Source organism: Moschus berezovskii, chromosome 11 (genome assembly GCF_049115385.1).
Source record: "Moschus berezovskii isolate FMDL1 chromosome 11, NW_MosBer_1.0, whole genome shotgun sequence".
In the NCBI taxonomy this organism is placed as follows: Eukaryota; Metazoa; Chordata; class Mammalia; order Artiodactyla; family Moschidae; genus Moschus; species Moschus berezovskii.
This window is the reverse complement of record NC_142470.1, coordinates 3,801,551-3,813,789: the sequence shown is the minus strand read 5'-3', so window position 1 is coordinate 3,813,789 and position 12,239 is coordinate 3,801,551. Positions and strand designations below refer to the sequence as shown.

The following is a 12,239-nucleotide window of genomic DNA, read 5'->3' as shown; positions in this document are numbered from 1 at the left end:
CTGTTTTCGGTTTCTTGATATGGTCTGCGATTTGTTGAGAACTGGATGTTGAGTACTATAACATGGCAGCTCTGGAAATCAGATTCTCCCCCTCCTCGGGATTTGCATTTGTTGCCTGAGGGCTGCTGTTTTCCATTTCTGCGGTCACTTTCCCGAACTGTTTTTGCAAGACCTGTACTCCTTGCTGTGAGTAGTCACTGCATCTTCCGCCCCTTGTCTCAGGGGGTCAGTGGGTGTGACCTGGCGCAGAGTTCCAGAACAGCTGAAGTTCAGCAGCATCACCTTTCTTCAAGCACTCTCCTGGGTGTTGTGTCTGATAACATTCCTGAGCCCCAAACTGGTGATTCTGACAGCTTTCCCCCCAGCTTAATCGTTTCCGTGGAGACTGCGCCCCACACCATCACCTTCTGGCATGCTGTCGCTTCTGGCTCTTTGCAACCCCGTGGACTGCGGCCCTCCGGGTTCCTCTGTCCATAGAATTTTTTCAGGGGAGAGGACTGGAGTGGGTTGTCATTTCCTACACCCGGGGATCTTCCCAACCCAGGGATCGAACTTGCATCTCCTGTGGTTCCTGCGCTGCAGGCAGATTCTTCACCTTCCAAGCCATCAAAATGTTATTTTTTTAAACACTGGAATTTCATAGGTTGTCACTATGCCACGTAAAACCACTTCCAAATTCAAACGCCAGGGGTTCTGAGGAGCCGTCTCAGCGTGTGGCCCAGTGTGATGACATTGAAGTGAATATGCGGTCTGTGAAAGGTGAGCGTGTGTTTCTTAAAGAGAGCCCAAGAAGGCTGGCCGGCCCTTCTTGCTTTCCCTGCCCCAAATAAACCAATAGCCCTGCCGCATTTCCTACCTGAGCACAGAATGTGAGAGTCTGTGTCTCATTTAAATGAGCACGGGCCCTGAAAAGAACAGATTTACCACAACTCTCAGGCTATAGTAGAAACAGGATTTTAATATAAGATTCAAGTCTAGCATTTGCTATTTACAACAAATAAATATTGCCCCTCCCCAACTGGTAAACATTTTTTTTTCACCTTTTATACAAATATTCAGTCCCCCTCCCCCCCCCCCAATCCCTCCTTTTCCCACTAACCCCCGTCTTGTGTGGTCTCGTTAAGCCCAGGATGCAGCAGTGAACAGCACTGGCAGGGTCAGGAGATCCGACATCAGTGAGACTCAGCCGAGACCATCCTCACTCACCAGTTAGAGTCTGGTCCGTGAAGGCAGTCTCTCTCTCTCTCCTCTCCCGGGGGAGGGCTGGAGTGGGTAGTGGGTGAGACTCCCTCACCTTCGGCGGGCCCTGATGATGGAATCTTTGGTGCAGCCTGAGACAAGGCCAGAGTGGTGGGAGGAGAGGACTGCAGTGGTGAGACCTGGTGGAGAAGTGGGTGCCCTGGGGGTGCCCACGGGCACAGGTGGCAGTGGTCCACACCTGCGAGGGTGTGCGGGAGGTGTACGGGGGCGCCGGGCCCGGCGGCAGGCAGGGCTCCGTGCCCACTGGCCGCGCTCCTTGGCAAAGGTTCAGCTAGTCCTCTGGTTCCAGACAGCAGAAGGCACCTAAGGCAGCGAGTGCTCCACAGGAGGCCAGGTCAGCCCGTAGGTAGGCAGGCGTCAATCCCGGCCGCAGGGGAGGGTCGGGGTGAAACTGGAGTCTGGGGGTGGCCTGGGCTGGGCGGGTCGGGCAGAGGTGTCCGCCTGGCCTGGCTCACCAAAGTCTGTAAGGGCTGAGTTGCCTGGCGAGCCAGACCCTGGAAAGGGCGGCTCTGTGGCTGGCAGCTAAGGACCGGTCAGAAGATGCCCTTGGCAATCTTGAGTCCCTTCTGCTTCATGCGGGGGAGAGTCGAGCTGGCTCCATGCCTGACCTTCGTCCCCTTGGTGAAGGTCCGTTTCTTTAGGACAAAGTCATAGTTGGCAGTAGAGTTCATGGCGTAGAACACGTTGGCGTTGTCAGGGATCTTCAGCTCTGGTCAGGAAGGGGCAGAGGGTCAGCTGGGCTTACAGGACCCCACAGCACAGCACACCACTTGAGAACCCCAGTCAGGGGCTCTGATTGCCCCTGCCCGAGGGCAGGCCTGATCCAGAGACATGAGGCACCCCAATGGAACTCCAGGGCCACCAAGGACCCCTCTTAATGACACCTGCCTGGGACGTTTTACTGAGGCGCTGACGGAAACCAACGGCTCTTGTTTAAAAACAGGCTCTGACTCCAGAGAGCCCCACCTCAGCCTGCGGTTGGCAAAGGGTCGCCCTGTCCTTTCCCCCGCTGCCTCCAGTGAACAGGATTCTCCAGGTGGAGTACGTTTTCCAGAGCCCAGACCACCTCCTCTGAAAGCCATCCAACTTAGGACAAGGGCTCTGGGGTTCTGTGAAGGGCAGGGTTTACCCCTGGCCCAGAGCAGGGTTTCAGGGAGGCCTCCACGCCCCCTGGGCGCCAGGATCTCAGCAGGCAGCTGCTCTTGGCTCTGCTTCCCACCCTCTCCTCTGCCTTGAGCCGGCTATTCCCCACAGCTGGGCTGGAATGTGTGCTCTGGGCTCCGTGGTGTGGTTCTTACTCTGGCCGTTAACCTGGCTAGGCCTCAGTCTTCCTTTTCTGTAAGATGGGTGAGTCCCACCCACCCTGTTCACTTTATCTAAAATGGTGCAAGAAGGTGAGAGAGGATTTAGAAAATAACTTCCAGGGACTGTAGCTCAGATGGTAAAGAATCCACCTGCAATGCAGGAGACCCAGATTCGATCCCTCGGTCAGGAAGATGCCCTGGAGAAGCGAAAGGCTACTCACTCCAGCATTCTTGCCTAGAGAATTCCAGGGTCAGAGGAGCCTGGCAGGCTACAGTCCACAGGGTCGCAAACAGTCAGACACGACTGAACATCTAATAACACTTTCTAGGGACTGTAGGGGTCATTGTAACTGTCTGGGTAATGGCTGTCTGTGGGTGATCAGTTCATGGGAAAGCGGGTAAGAGTGATGTGAATATTTGCAGTTCCGGTGCGCTGATGGCGTGCGTATATACGTGAGCATATAATCCGTGGTGACCCCCCCAGCTTCTCCCCTGCTCCAACACCCACCCGGCTGGCCCCGACTCACTCCGATCATCTGAAATAACCTGCACCAGCTCATAGTCTTCGGGCTCATCCTCATCCAGGTTGTGTTTGTCCATGGCCTTGCGGATTACAGCTGGAGCTTTGTCTTGGCTGGTCACCTGGACAGAGCAGGGGATGGGCCGTCAGGGCGGCAGTCTGGGGTGGGCCCTCAGCGCTGTCTCAGTGCAGTGAGCATGGCTCACAGCCTCTGGCCGGGTGCTGGGTCCGTGCGGGTCACACGAGCTTCTCCTGCCCATCTGGGGGGCCTCCATGCAATGACGAGGGGTCTTCCCCAATCACTCTCACCCCCCATCTCCTGCAAGCCTGCCCCCTCCTGCCACACCACCGAGCGAAACCGCCTGCCCCTGGGGGGCTGCTCCCCTCAACCCCGCCCACCCAGGTCAATGGTATCCATGTGGTCTGGGTAGAGATAGCATCTAGTCCCGCCCTGGAGGGGAGAGAGGAGGAGCTGGCTGGATGCCCAGTGGCTGCCTCTGTGCCAGGCCTGCATGGCCTGGAGGCTGTAGCAGTGGACAGCGTGGACCCCTGCTGCCTCGATCCCGAGGGCCAGATCACAGGCAGGCCCTGGACGCAGGGTCACAGAGGTGACAGGGGTGGATAGAAGGGTCATGGTCAGGGGGTAGGGTGTGAAAATGGCTCATCAGCAGCCTGAGTTCTAGAGACTGAGTCCCCCCAGTGACCCTCCCCCAGTACACACAGCGTTTGTGGGCAACTTCCGCTGGCTAGATGTCAGAACTTCAAATTATATCCAGTGTCTGAGACTGCCGGCCACCAGCCTGGTGCAGCCCCAGCAGCCTCCTAACCGGCCTCCCTGCCCATCCCCCAGGGAGATGGGGGGGTCACTGCTGGTCCTTCTCTGCTCCAGCTTACAGGGGCTCCTACCTCCCTCCCCCCAGGTCCAGGCCCCTGGCACTCCCCTGACCCCCTGACTAGTCCCTTGACACCCAGGGCCTCTGCTGCTCCCCCCAAGCCTCAGGCACACGCCCCAACTCAGACCCTTTATCAGGGAGGCCCTGCCCTGCTGCTGCTGAAACCCCTGGTCCATCGCCCCCAGCACTGCTCAGCATCAGGGATCAGCACTGGCCTCTTTAATCCTGTATCTGGTTGGCCCTCCATCCTCCCCAGCCCACTGGGAGGGCAGCTCCAGGAGGGGCAGGGATGGCCATGGCGCCCAGCAGGGTGGGTGGTCAGTGCGGGTCTGCGGCCCAGGGCAGCCCCCGGCTCCCCAGCCCACTGGGAGGCCAGCTCCAGGAGGGGCAGGGATGGCCCTGGTGCCCGGCACGCCGGGTGGTCAGTGCGGGCAGTCGGTGTGGGTCTGCGGCCCGACGACCCCGGCTCACCAGGATGCTCTTGTACATGTTGCCGTTGTCCACGTCCAGGCTCACCCGGATGATGCAGGAGTCGCCCACCTGCTGGTTGTAGAGGGGCAGCGAGGAGCCGTAGCCACAGACCCCCGACATGGAGCGCTTGTGGGTGCGCGTGCTGGCCACGGGTGTGGTAGAGGCCGAGGAGGAGGATGTGCTGCTGGAGGCCGAGCTGATGCCGGAGGTCTCCGGGGACGACTGGGAGGCCGACTCCCAGAACTGTGGGCAACAGCATGGTCAGCGGGTGCCCCGGGCCAGCGTCCAGTGCGGGAGGGGCTTCTAGCATGGAGCGGGGGACCTTGGCCCTGGGACCCGAGGGCTGGGAATGGCTGTTGGGGAAGTAGGGGCTGGGGGGTAGTCACCTTCTTCTCCTGGCCGTCGGGGGACTCTGGGACGAAGCTCATGTTGATCTCCTCCACGTCGGAACTGGAGGAGCCGGCCGAGTGGACGCTGAGTGCGTCAGCAATGTCCCCGCTGCTGAGGTAGGGGCCGCACCTGAGTTGGTCACAGGACTTGGAGTGGCAGCTGCCGCTGGTACTGAGCTCCGCGCTGGGGGCCTGGCGGCTGCACAGAAGAGCTAGCTGACTGTCCTGTCCCCTACCCTCTGTGCTGGGTGCTCAGGCAATCACCCCATAGGCTCCAGCCTCCAACAGATCATTTAGCATCAACCCATTTCACAGAGACAAAAACTGAGGCCGAGAGGACTGAGGCAGATGGCCCCATCCCAGGGCTGTAAGTGGAGGAGCTGCGATCCCAGTGCCAGCTGTCTGGACCTCCCCTTGAAGCTTCCCTCACCCTGAGGGAGCCTTCCCCCACCACCCGGGCACTCACTCGCTCCAGCGCTTGACGATAGCAGTGTTCTTCTTGACCTTGAGGGTGTTGCTGGCCGACTCGGAGGGGGGCTCCAGCTCGCACGACAGTGTGTAGCTACAGGACAGAGCAGGGCCGTGAGGCTACCAGAAGCCACACTCGGGCTCTGACCCTGAGCCTGTCCGGCAGGCAGAGTCCAGCACCCCGGCCGTCACCAGTGGCAGAGCCCGAGGCTGACCATGACCCCAGTCCACAGGCTCTCGGGGGTGCCCAGCCACGCCCCGCGAGCCCCTGCCCACACTCACCTCTCAGCCTCGCTGAGCCTCCCCATGGCCCGGAACCAGGCCCCGAAGTGCTCTTCGGGCGTGATGCTGTAATTGTTGCAGGCCGACTGGAGCAGCTTGATCTGGGCGATCACTTCGAATTCCTGGGGGCCAGAGGGAAGGATGGGATGCTGACGGCCGGGGGATGGGGATGCTGGGCCTGGGACAGCCTCTGGGTCTGCTCTTCCCATCTTGTCCTCAGAGCCAGGTTCAAACAGCCCCCAGAAGCTCTTCTTGACTCAACTTCCGGTCCCACCCTCCAGAGGGAGAAGCTCCCCACCGTTTCTGTATCCAACTCTCCTCCAAAATGTAACAGGAAAGGGGACAGTGGAGCCGGGTTTCTAACTGGGTGGGGCTCTGACCTCCCTCCATCCCCACAACACCTGCCCCCTTCCTATGAGGTTGAGGCCGCTCACCTTCCTTCTCTTCTCGAAGTTGATCAGTCTCCCCTGCAAAGCAGAAGGCCAGCGTCCATCAGAAAGGGTCCCCTCGCCCCCTCTCAGGCTGCGCTACCCAGAACAAACACCAGGGGCAGCGTAGCACACAGCTGGACCTGGGTGGGCTTAGGGCGGTGGCCCGAGGCTCTGGGTCTGGGGACTGCTGGAGAGACTGGGACCCCAAGCAGGAGGGCCCAGCAAACCTGTGCCTCACTTGAGGGCCCCGCATCTCTCCGCCCACAGCCGCCGCCTGAGGGAGGGGCTATAGCCTGCTCCCCTTGCAGCCCCGAGCCCCACCCGCTGGCACCAAGCTCTGGTCAGCCGATGCTAAGACAGGCAGGTGTCTCCCGGATACAGGGGCGGCCAGGGGCTCTCGTGAGACGAGGCATGCCCTCTGCTGAGAGTGCAGGGCTCGGGACCCCCAGCCCAGCCCAGCCCCTGGGCGCACTCACATACAGATAGTCCTTCATGGCAGTGTCCAGCATCACCAGGTCCGTGAGGAACGTGCCCAGGTAGGGAACGGTGCCCTGGATGACACCCTGTGACATGGGGTGGGGGGGTCAGGTGAGTAAGGCCCAAGGCCCCGCTCCCCCAGCCCCACCCAGGCCCCCCACCTGGAGTACCCTGGGCACCGTTAGTCATCTTCCCCCAACCACCCTCCCAGGATCCATGGACCCCAAAGTCCCTGTAGTCGCCCTCAAGCCTAGAATTTGGCAAATCCCCTGGATCACACGTCTCTGGCCCCTGCACCCCCATCCCCACCACCAGACCCCACTGAGCCCAGCTCTTCCAGATCCCTGCTCTGGTGGCGGAAACCAGCTGGTCAGGACACCACCAAGGCTAGGAGAGGGTCTAGCTAACAGACATGTCCAGCAATGCAGCCCCAGGAGGGGGGCTCAAGGGGCTTGCCCCGCCACCTCCAGCCTCAAGCAAACTCACTGCCTCTTTCGGGCGCCTCTGGGCTCGCCTGGGGTTCATCTCCAGGGTGGCAAACTTGGAGGTCCCCTCCTGCAGGGCCAAGGACAGCGTTGGTGAGGCCTCCTGCCCCGCCCCCCACCTTACATCACCAGCAGACCAACCTCAGCCTTGGTCACTGGTGCAAACGCTCCAGCCACCCCAGCACACCTGGCTTCTAGAATTGCACCCCTGACCGGCCCTCACAGGGGTGGGAACACCCGGCTTCTAGAACTGCACCCCTGACCCAGCCTTCACGGGGGTGAGAACGTGGGTCGGCAGCCTGGCCTCCCTGAGCCTGTCTCCTCGCCTGGGAAGAGGACTACACCCGCCTCGGGGTCTCCCAGGACTTGGGTCACACCTCCATCACCTGTGCTGCCCACCCCCATCTCCCTCATCTCGGAAACACTCAGAGGGGAGCAAGAATCCTGTCACCCCCCGCCCCCCGCCGCTGCCCTCCAGGGACCAGGTCCTGGCTCAGAGCTTGGGCGTGTGTGGCCCCCCGCTAGGTGGGCCTCGGCGAGAGGGACAGGGACTCGGGGGTCCTGGCTGGGGTGGGGTATCCGCCATGTTGAAGGCTCCACACCCGCCTGGAGCCTGTCTAGATGTCTCCTGCACAGAACTCTGCCCTTGCCCACTCCGAAGGGGTCTCCTGGGCGCCACCTCTGACAGGGGGAGCTGGGGTTGCCACTCTGCTTCCCCTTTTCTGCAGAAGCTTCTGTGGAGGGGCCCCGGTGAGTGCAGGGACCCCCTGCACTTGTCCCCAGCTATCTGGGGTATTTGTCATGGCCAAGAAGGGTCCCGTGGTGAGAATCCTAGAAGTGTTCCCGGGATGCATTGGCAGGGTCTGCCCTGGGGCAGCGTGAGGAGCCCCCAGCCCCCAGGACTGGCTCACTGGGACCCTGGGCTGGGAGTCCCTGCAGTAGGGTCCCTGGGCGGGCAGGGGGCCCGGCCCTCAGAGGGGAGTGCAGACAGAGGAGCGGCAGCGCCTGGCTTCCTGGGGACAGGCTGGGCTGGGGAGGTAAGAGACCCGCAACCTGGATCCCAACTACCCCTGGGTGGGGGGGTGGTACAGCTGAGTGCCTGGGGGTGGGGGGAACCAGCGCAGACCCAGGGGACTCTAATCTCACCCCTCACCCACCCAGAGCTCTGCAACAGCCCTGCCCCGCGCCCTCCCTGTACCAGGGCCTCCTGTCCGCAAAGTGCCCATCCACCCACCAGCCCATGGACCAAACAGACCCCAGAAGGAGTTTCCACAGAAACTTCCAATGGGAACGTCAGCCCCCGCCACCCCACGCCCCATCCTCTACCTTGATGAGCAGCTCTCTGCTTAGGGAGTAGTTGTTCTCGTCCGAGAAAATCTCCGACAGCTTCTGAAAGATGCGGAGGCTGTCCCTGGGGGAAGGAAGGAGACAGTGGGGAACAGTGTGTGTGTGTGGGGGGGGGCGTGGGGGCAAACACATATGCACAGCAGCGGTTTTCAAACAGGGTTCCACTGTACGCTGAGGGCTCCACGCGCCTGGGGAGGCTCTCTTGTGGCTCACCCGGGCCCCCCCACCCCGGGCCCATTAGACTAAGAGGCCCTGCGCTGATATTAAGTGGATGGAGTTGCGTGGCTGTGAAGTAAACACAGAGAAACCTCCAGTGAGGCTCAAGCCAGTACCTGGCAGAGAAGGAAACTGAGTCCCGAGGCAGAACCGCAGGCCTAAGGCCAGTGGGCCCTGGGGGACCCCGCCCACAGGAGGCCGCACGTTCTGGCAAGTCCCAGCCTCACTCACTGGGGGCCAGCCTCCAAACCCAGGAGGGCCCTTGGAGCTCCAGCTTGGAGCCCCTCCGGGGAGAGGCCTGCCTACCTGGAGACCTCTTCCCACGTCTTCTTCAGCCGGTGGATGGAGTTGCTCTGCAGGGCAGAGAGGATGGCGTAGAGGGAGGAGAAGTTCTTGAGGACCCGGCACTCCTGGGTGGCAAGGGGACAGGCCATGAGGGGGACCCAGCTTGCCTGCTCCAGCTTCGGTCCCTGTTGGCGGGGAGCCCCCTCCCGGAAGAGACTGACGCCCTGGGAGGTGCTCCTGGGGCCCCAAGAGTAACGCCCTCCCTGGGGGAAGGTCTGAACTCAATCCCGGGGTGGAAAGGGATGGGTCCCCGGGCCCTGGAGGGCATGCGCACCCTGGCCACCTCGATCCAGTGCTCCACCACCCTGGCCCTGTGGCGGGCCGACACGCTCCGGTCCCCGAGGCAGGTGGTGATGACACAGTTGGCCACGCTGTTGAACTGGGTGACGGTGGCGCGGACAGTAGGGGCCAGGTGCTCCTTGCCCTTCTTGTCCCGCTGGGACCAGATGGAGCCCAGGCAGTGGTAGGGGACCACCTTCTTGAACAGCTCCTGGGGGGGGGCAGGGGGAGGGTCACCGGCTCTGCTGCACCCAGGTTCCCCTCCCACCACCTCCCTGGGGTCCCTGGTCAGAGCTGGAGCTCAGGAAGCTGGGGGAGAGGTAGTGCGGGGGGTAGGGGGAGCTGCTTGGGGGTGAAGTCTCAGGGTTTTGTTCCCTGTTCACTGTGGGCACCCAGCACGTCAATGACCCAGGATGAAACTGGCAGGAGAGAGCAAGGTGGGCCTTGTCACCAGCCCATCCTGACTCGCAGCATGGAAGAGGCTCACGCCTGCCCAGACCACTGGTATCTTAGCCCCAGGTCACGGCTCAGGCTTGTCCCTCATGCAGACGCACCTTCAGCTGGGTGCTACAACCACAGCCTTTGTCCACTCCTGCCCTGGCCTCTAACACACGTCAAGTGCCTAATAAACGCAGAAGCCCCTGAGGCCTGCTCAGCAGACCCGGGGTGGGGGTTGGTCCGTGGAGCTGGTGGCACCTCAGTGAGCCCTCCTCTCCCCTCCCAAGGGGGCCAGACCCCACCCAACTTCCGACTGTTCCACCCAATGTCATCCACAGACAATGCATGTGGAGGGCAGGGTCCCAGGTCCATAGCCTGGACGGCCACCGAGGCCTTGGGGCTGGAAACCTTGCCCAGGTGACACGTTTATAATGGTGGCACTGGAACTTGGGGCGGGACACCTGCTCTGGGCTTCTCTCATAGCTCTGTCCGTAAAGAATCTGCCTGCAATGCAGGCAACCCAGGTTTGATTCCTGGGTGGGGAAGATCCCCTGGAGAAGGAAATGGCAACCCACTCCAGTACCCTTGCCTGGAAAAATCCCGTGGACAGAGAAGCCTGGTGGGCTACAGTCCATGGGATCACAAGAGTCAGACACGAGTTAACGACTAAACCACCACCACCTGCTCTGGACGGGGCCCAGAGAGTCTGGTTGGCAGAGGCCAGAGGGAAGGGGTGTCCATGCCCACCCTTGCCGAGATGGGTTGCTTACTGCGTCCATCAGCGTGAACTGCTCCGCCACCAGGTCAGGAGGGAATGCCAGGAGGTGGGGCTTTTCCTCCCCCAGCCCATTCTCTGCAGCCACGGGCAAAGGCCAGGCCAGCTCTGGGGCTGCAGCTGGCTCGAGCTCTAGAGTTTGTGAGACAGCTGGCTCAAGCTCTGGAGGCGGCGTTGGCGCTGGCATCAGGGCTGGCTCTGGGGCCAGTGCCGGAGTGGGCTCGAGGTCTGGGCCTAGTGCGGGCTCTGGCTCGGCAGCCGGTTTCAGAGCTAGAACTGGAGCTGGGGACAGAGCTGCAAGAGAAGAAAAGGTCAGCGACACGCTTGCCCTTCCAAGACAGAAAGCATGCCCCTGCCTTCCAGAGAGGCCTTGGCCCCAAAGCCTAAAACAGGACTTCATCCCTGACGGCGGTCCCCAAGCAGGCACTCTGACGCCAGTCTCTGCTCCTGGCCCGGCAGCTGCCTTGGGGACGCTCCCCTGAGTCCAGCATCCACCCCGCCCTCCTCACCCTCCGGCTCTGCCTCGCCGAGGTCCGCGTGCTCCAGCTGGGCCAGGAGGAGGTGGGCCCGGCGCTCCAGGTCAGAGCCGGGCATGTTGAGCTGCACATAAGCCACCAGCTGCCTGAGGCAGGGGAAGTCAGGGGGCTGACAGAAGTCCTCCGAGTATTGGTCCAGCCAGGTGCCCAGGATGGAGGAGATGGCACTGGGGGCGGGCGGGTGGCAGCAGAGTCAGGGCCTGGCCTTTCCTTCTCTGGGCCCTCCCTGGCACCCCCTGGGAGCCTGGCTTCTGGGCTCACCCGCCCATCTGGGCGCCAAGGCCTGGTCAGCGGGGCGGGGGGGCGGGCAGTCCCGGCTGGAGGAAGCCCTCTGTCCACGGTGACCATCTCTCCCTTCCTGGGGGAGCCTGACTCACTCCTGTCTGCCCCCCAATCTGGGTCCCCCCAAACTCTGGGCCCCCCACCCCATTCTTAGCCCCCCACCCCCATCTCTGATCCCCACAAAGGGAACTGCAGGAGGGCAGGGAGGGCCGTGCCTGCCCTGTTCATTGCTCTGGCCTGGCCGCGCTGCACACAGTAGGCGCTGGATAAACATGGGAGGGAGGAGGGGACAAGCAGAGCCCGCTGCCTGGCCATCACGAGGCTCCTACACCTGAACTTGCTCTCAGGACCCAGCCCTGAGCCCCCTGCCTCCCCTCTGCTCCCTGGGGACCCGGGACCCTAGGCACAGCGCTCCGACCCCTTTCCTCCAGCAGAAGCACCCAGACCTGGGCCCTCCAGTGGGAATCACAAGATGTGAGGGAGCCAGGGTTCTGCTCAGGCCTCTCCAGCCTCAGCCCCCGCCAGACCCCACCCTGTAGACGGGAGACCCTCCCACCAGACCCGAGGTGCACTCACTTTTTGAGTTGGTCCTGGGGTCCGCCGTCCTCGCTGGAGTAGGGAAGAATGCACCCGTATCTAGAGGAGGCCGTGAGGGCGTCACATCTACCGTACCTGCTATGACGTCCAGCGTTACTGGCTGACCCCCTGACTCGCACGGAAGCCCGGGAGGGCAGGATCCTGTCTGCTCCCTTCCCTGAATTAAGCCAAAAGCCCAGAAAAGTGCCTGCACACAGTAGGTGCTTCATATGGCTTTGCTGAACGAATGAACCCCAGCCAGCACCTTACAGACACCTGAGTGGTCTGGGGCCCTCTGCCAGCCCCCAGCGAATCCCTGCTCTGGCTAATCCCAGGAAGGGACCCCAAGATAGGATCCTGAACTTCCTTTACAAACGGGAAGATGACTTTGCCCAAGGGCTGGAGGCAGAGAGCTTCTTCATGGGGGGAAAGAGTGAAAGCATTGGTTGCTCAGTCGTGTCTGAC

General features: G+C 61.9%; 1 protein-coding gene across 11 annotated transcripts in view; it reads right to left on the bottom strand.

The window, feature by feature from the left end:
• Window positions 1-1,069: 1,069 nt before the first annotated feature.
• Window positions 1,070-12,239, bottom strand: part of RALGDS (ral guanine nucleotide dissociation stimulator) — a 47,607-nt gene continuing 36,437 nt past the window's right edge. For 4 of the 11 annotated variants that reach the window (XM_088841046.1, XM_055399469.2, XM_055399475.2 and 1 more), the window contains exons 4-18: window positions 11,775-11,870; window positions 10,890-11,083; window positions 10,376-10,674; window positions 9,163-9,378; window positions 8,850-8,953; window positions 8,307-8,391; window positions 6,982-7,050; window positions 6,495-6,581; window positions 6,022-6,054; window positions 5,588-5,709; window positions 5,304-5,399; window positions 4,835-5,036; window positions 4,449-4,691; window positions 3,092-3,206; window positions 1,070-1,969 (exon numbers count right to left, since the gene is read on the bottom strand). In XM_088841046.1, coding sequence (XP_088697172.1) covers window positions 1,794-1,969; window positions 3,092-3,206; window positions 4,449-4,691; window positions 4,835-5,036; window positions 5,304-5,399; window positions 5,588-5,709; window positions 6,022-6,054; window positions 6,495-6,581; window positions 6,982-7,050; window positions 8,307-8,391; window positions 8,850-8,953; window positions 9,163-9,378; window positions 10,376-10,674; window positions 10,890-11,083; window positions 11,775-11,870 — 2,137 coding nt within the window. In that variant the 3' untranslated portion in view covers window positions 1,070-1,793. Of the gene's footprint in view, window positions 1,970-3,091; window positions 3,207-4,448; window positions 4,692-4,834; window positions 5,037-5,303; window positions 5,400-5,587; window positions 5,710-6,021; window positions 6,055-6,494; window positions 6,582-6,981; window positions 7,051-8,306; window positions 8,392-8,849; window positions 8,954-9,162; window positions 9,379-10,375; window positions 10,675-10,889; window positions 11,084-11,774; window positions 11,874-12,239 lie in introns of all 11 variants that reach the window. The other 7 variants (XM_055399468.2, XM_055399477.2, XM_055399474.2 and 4 more) reach the window with 3 other exon arrangements.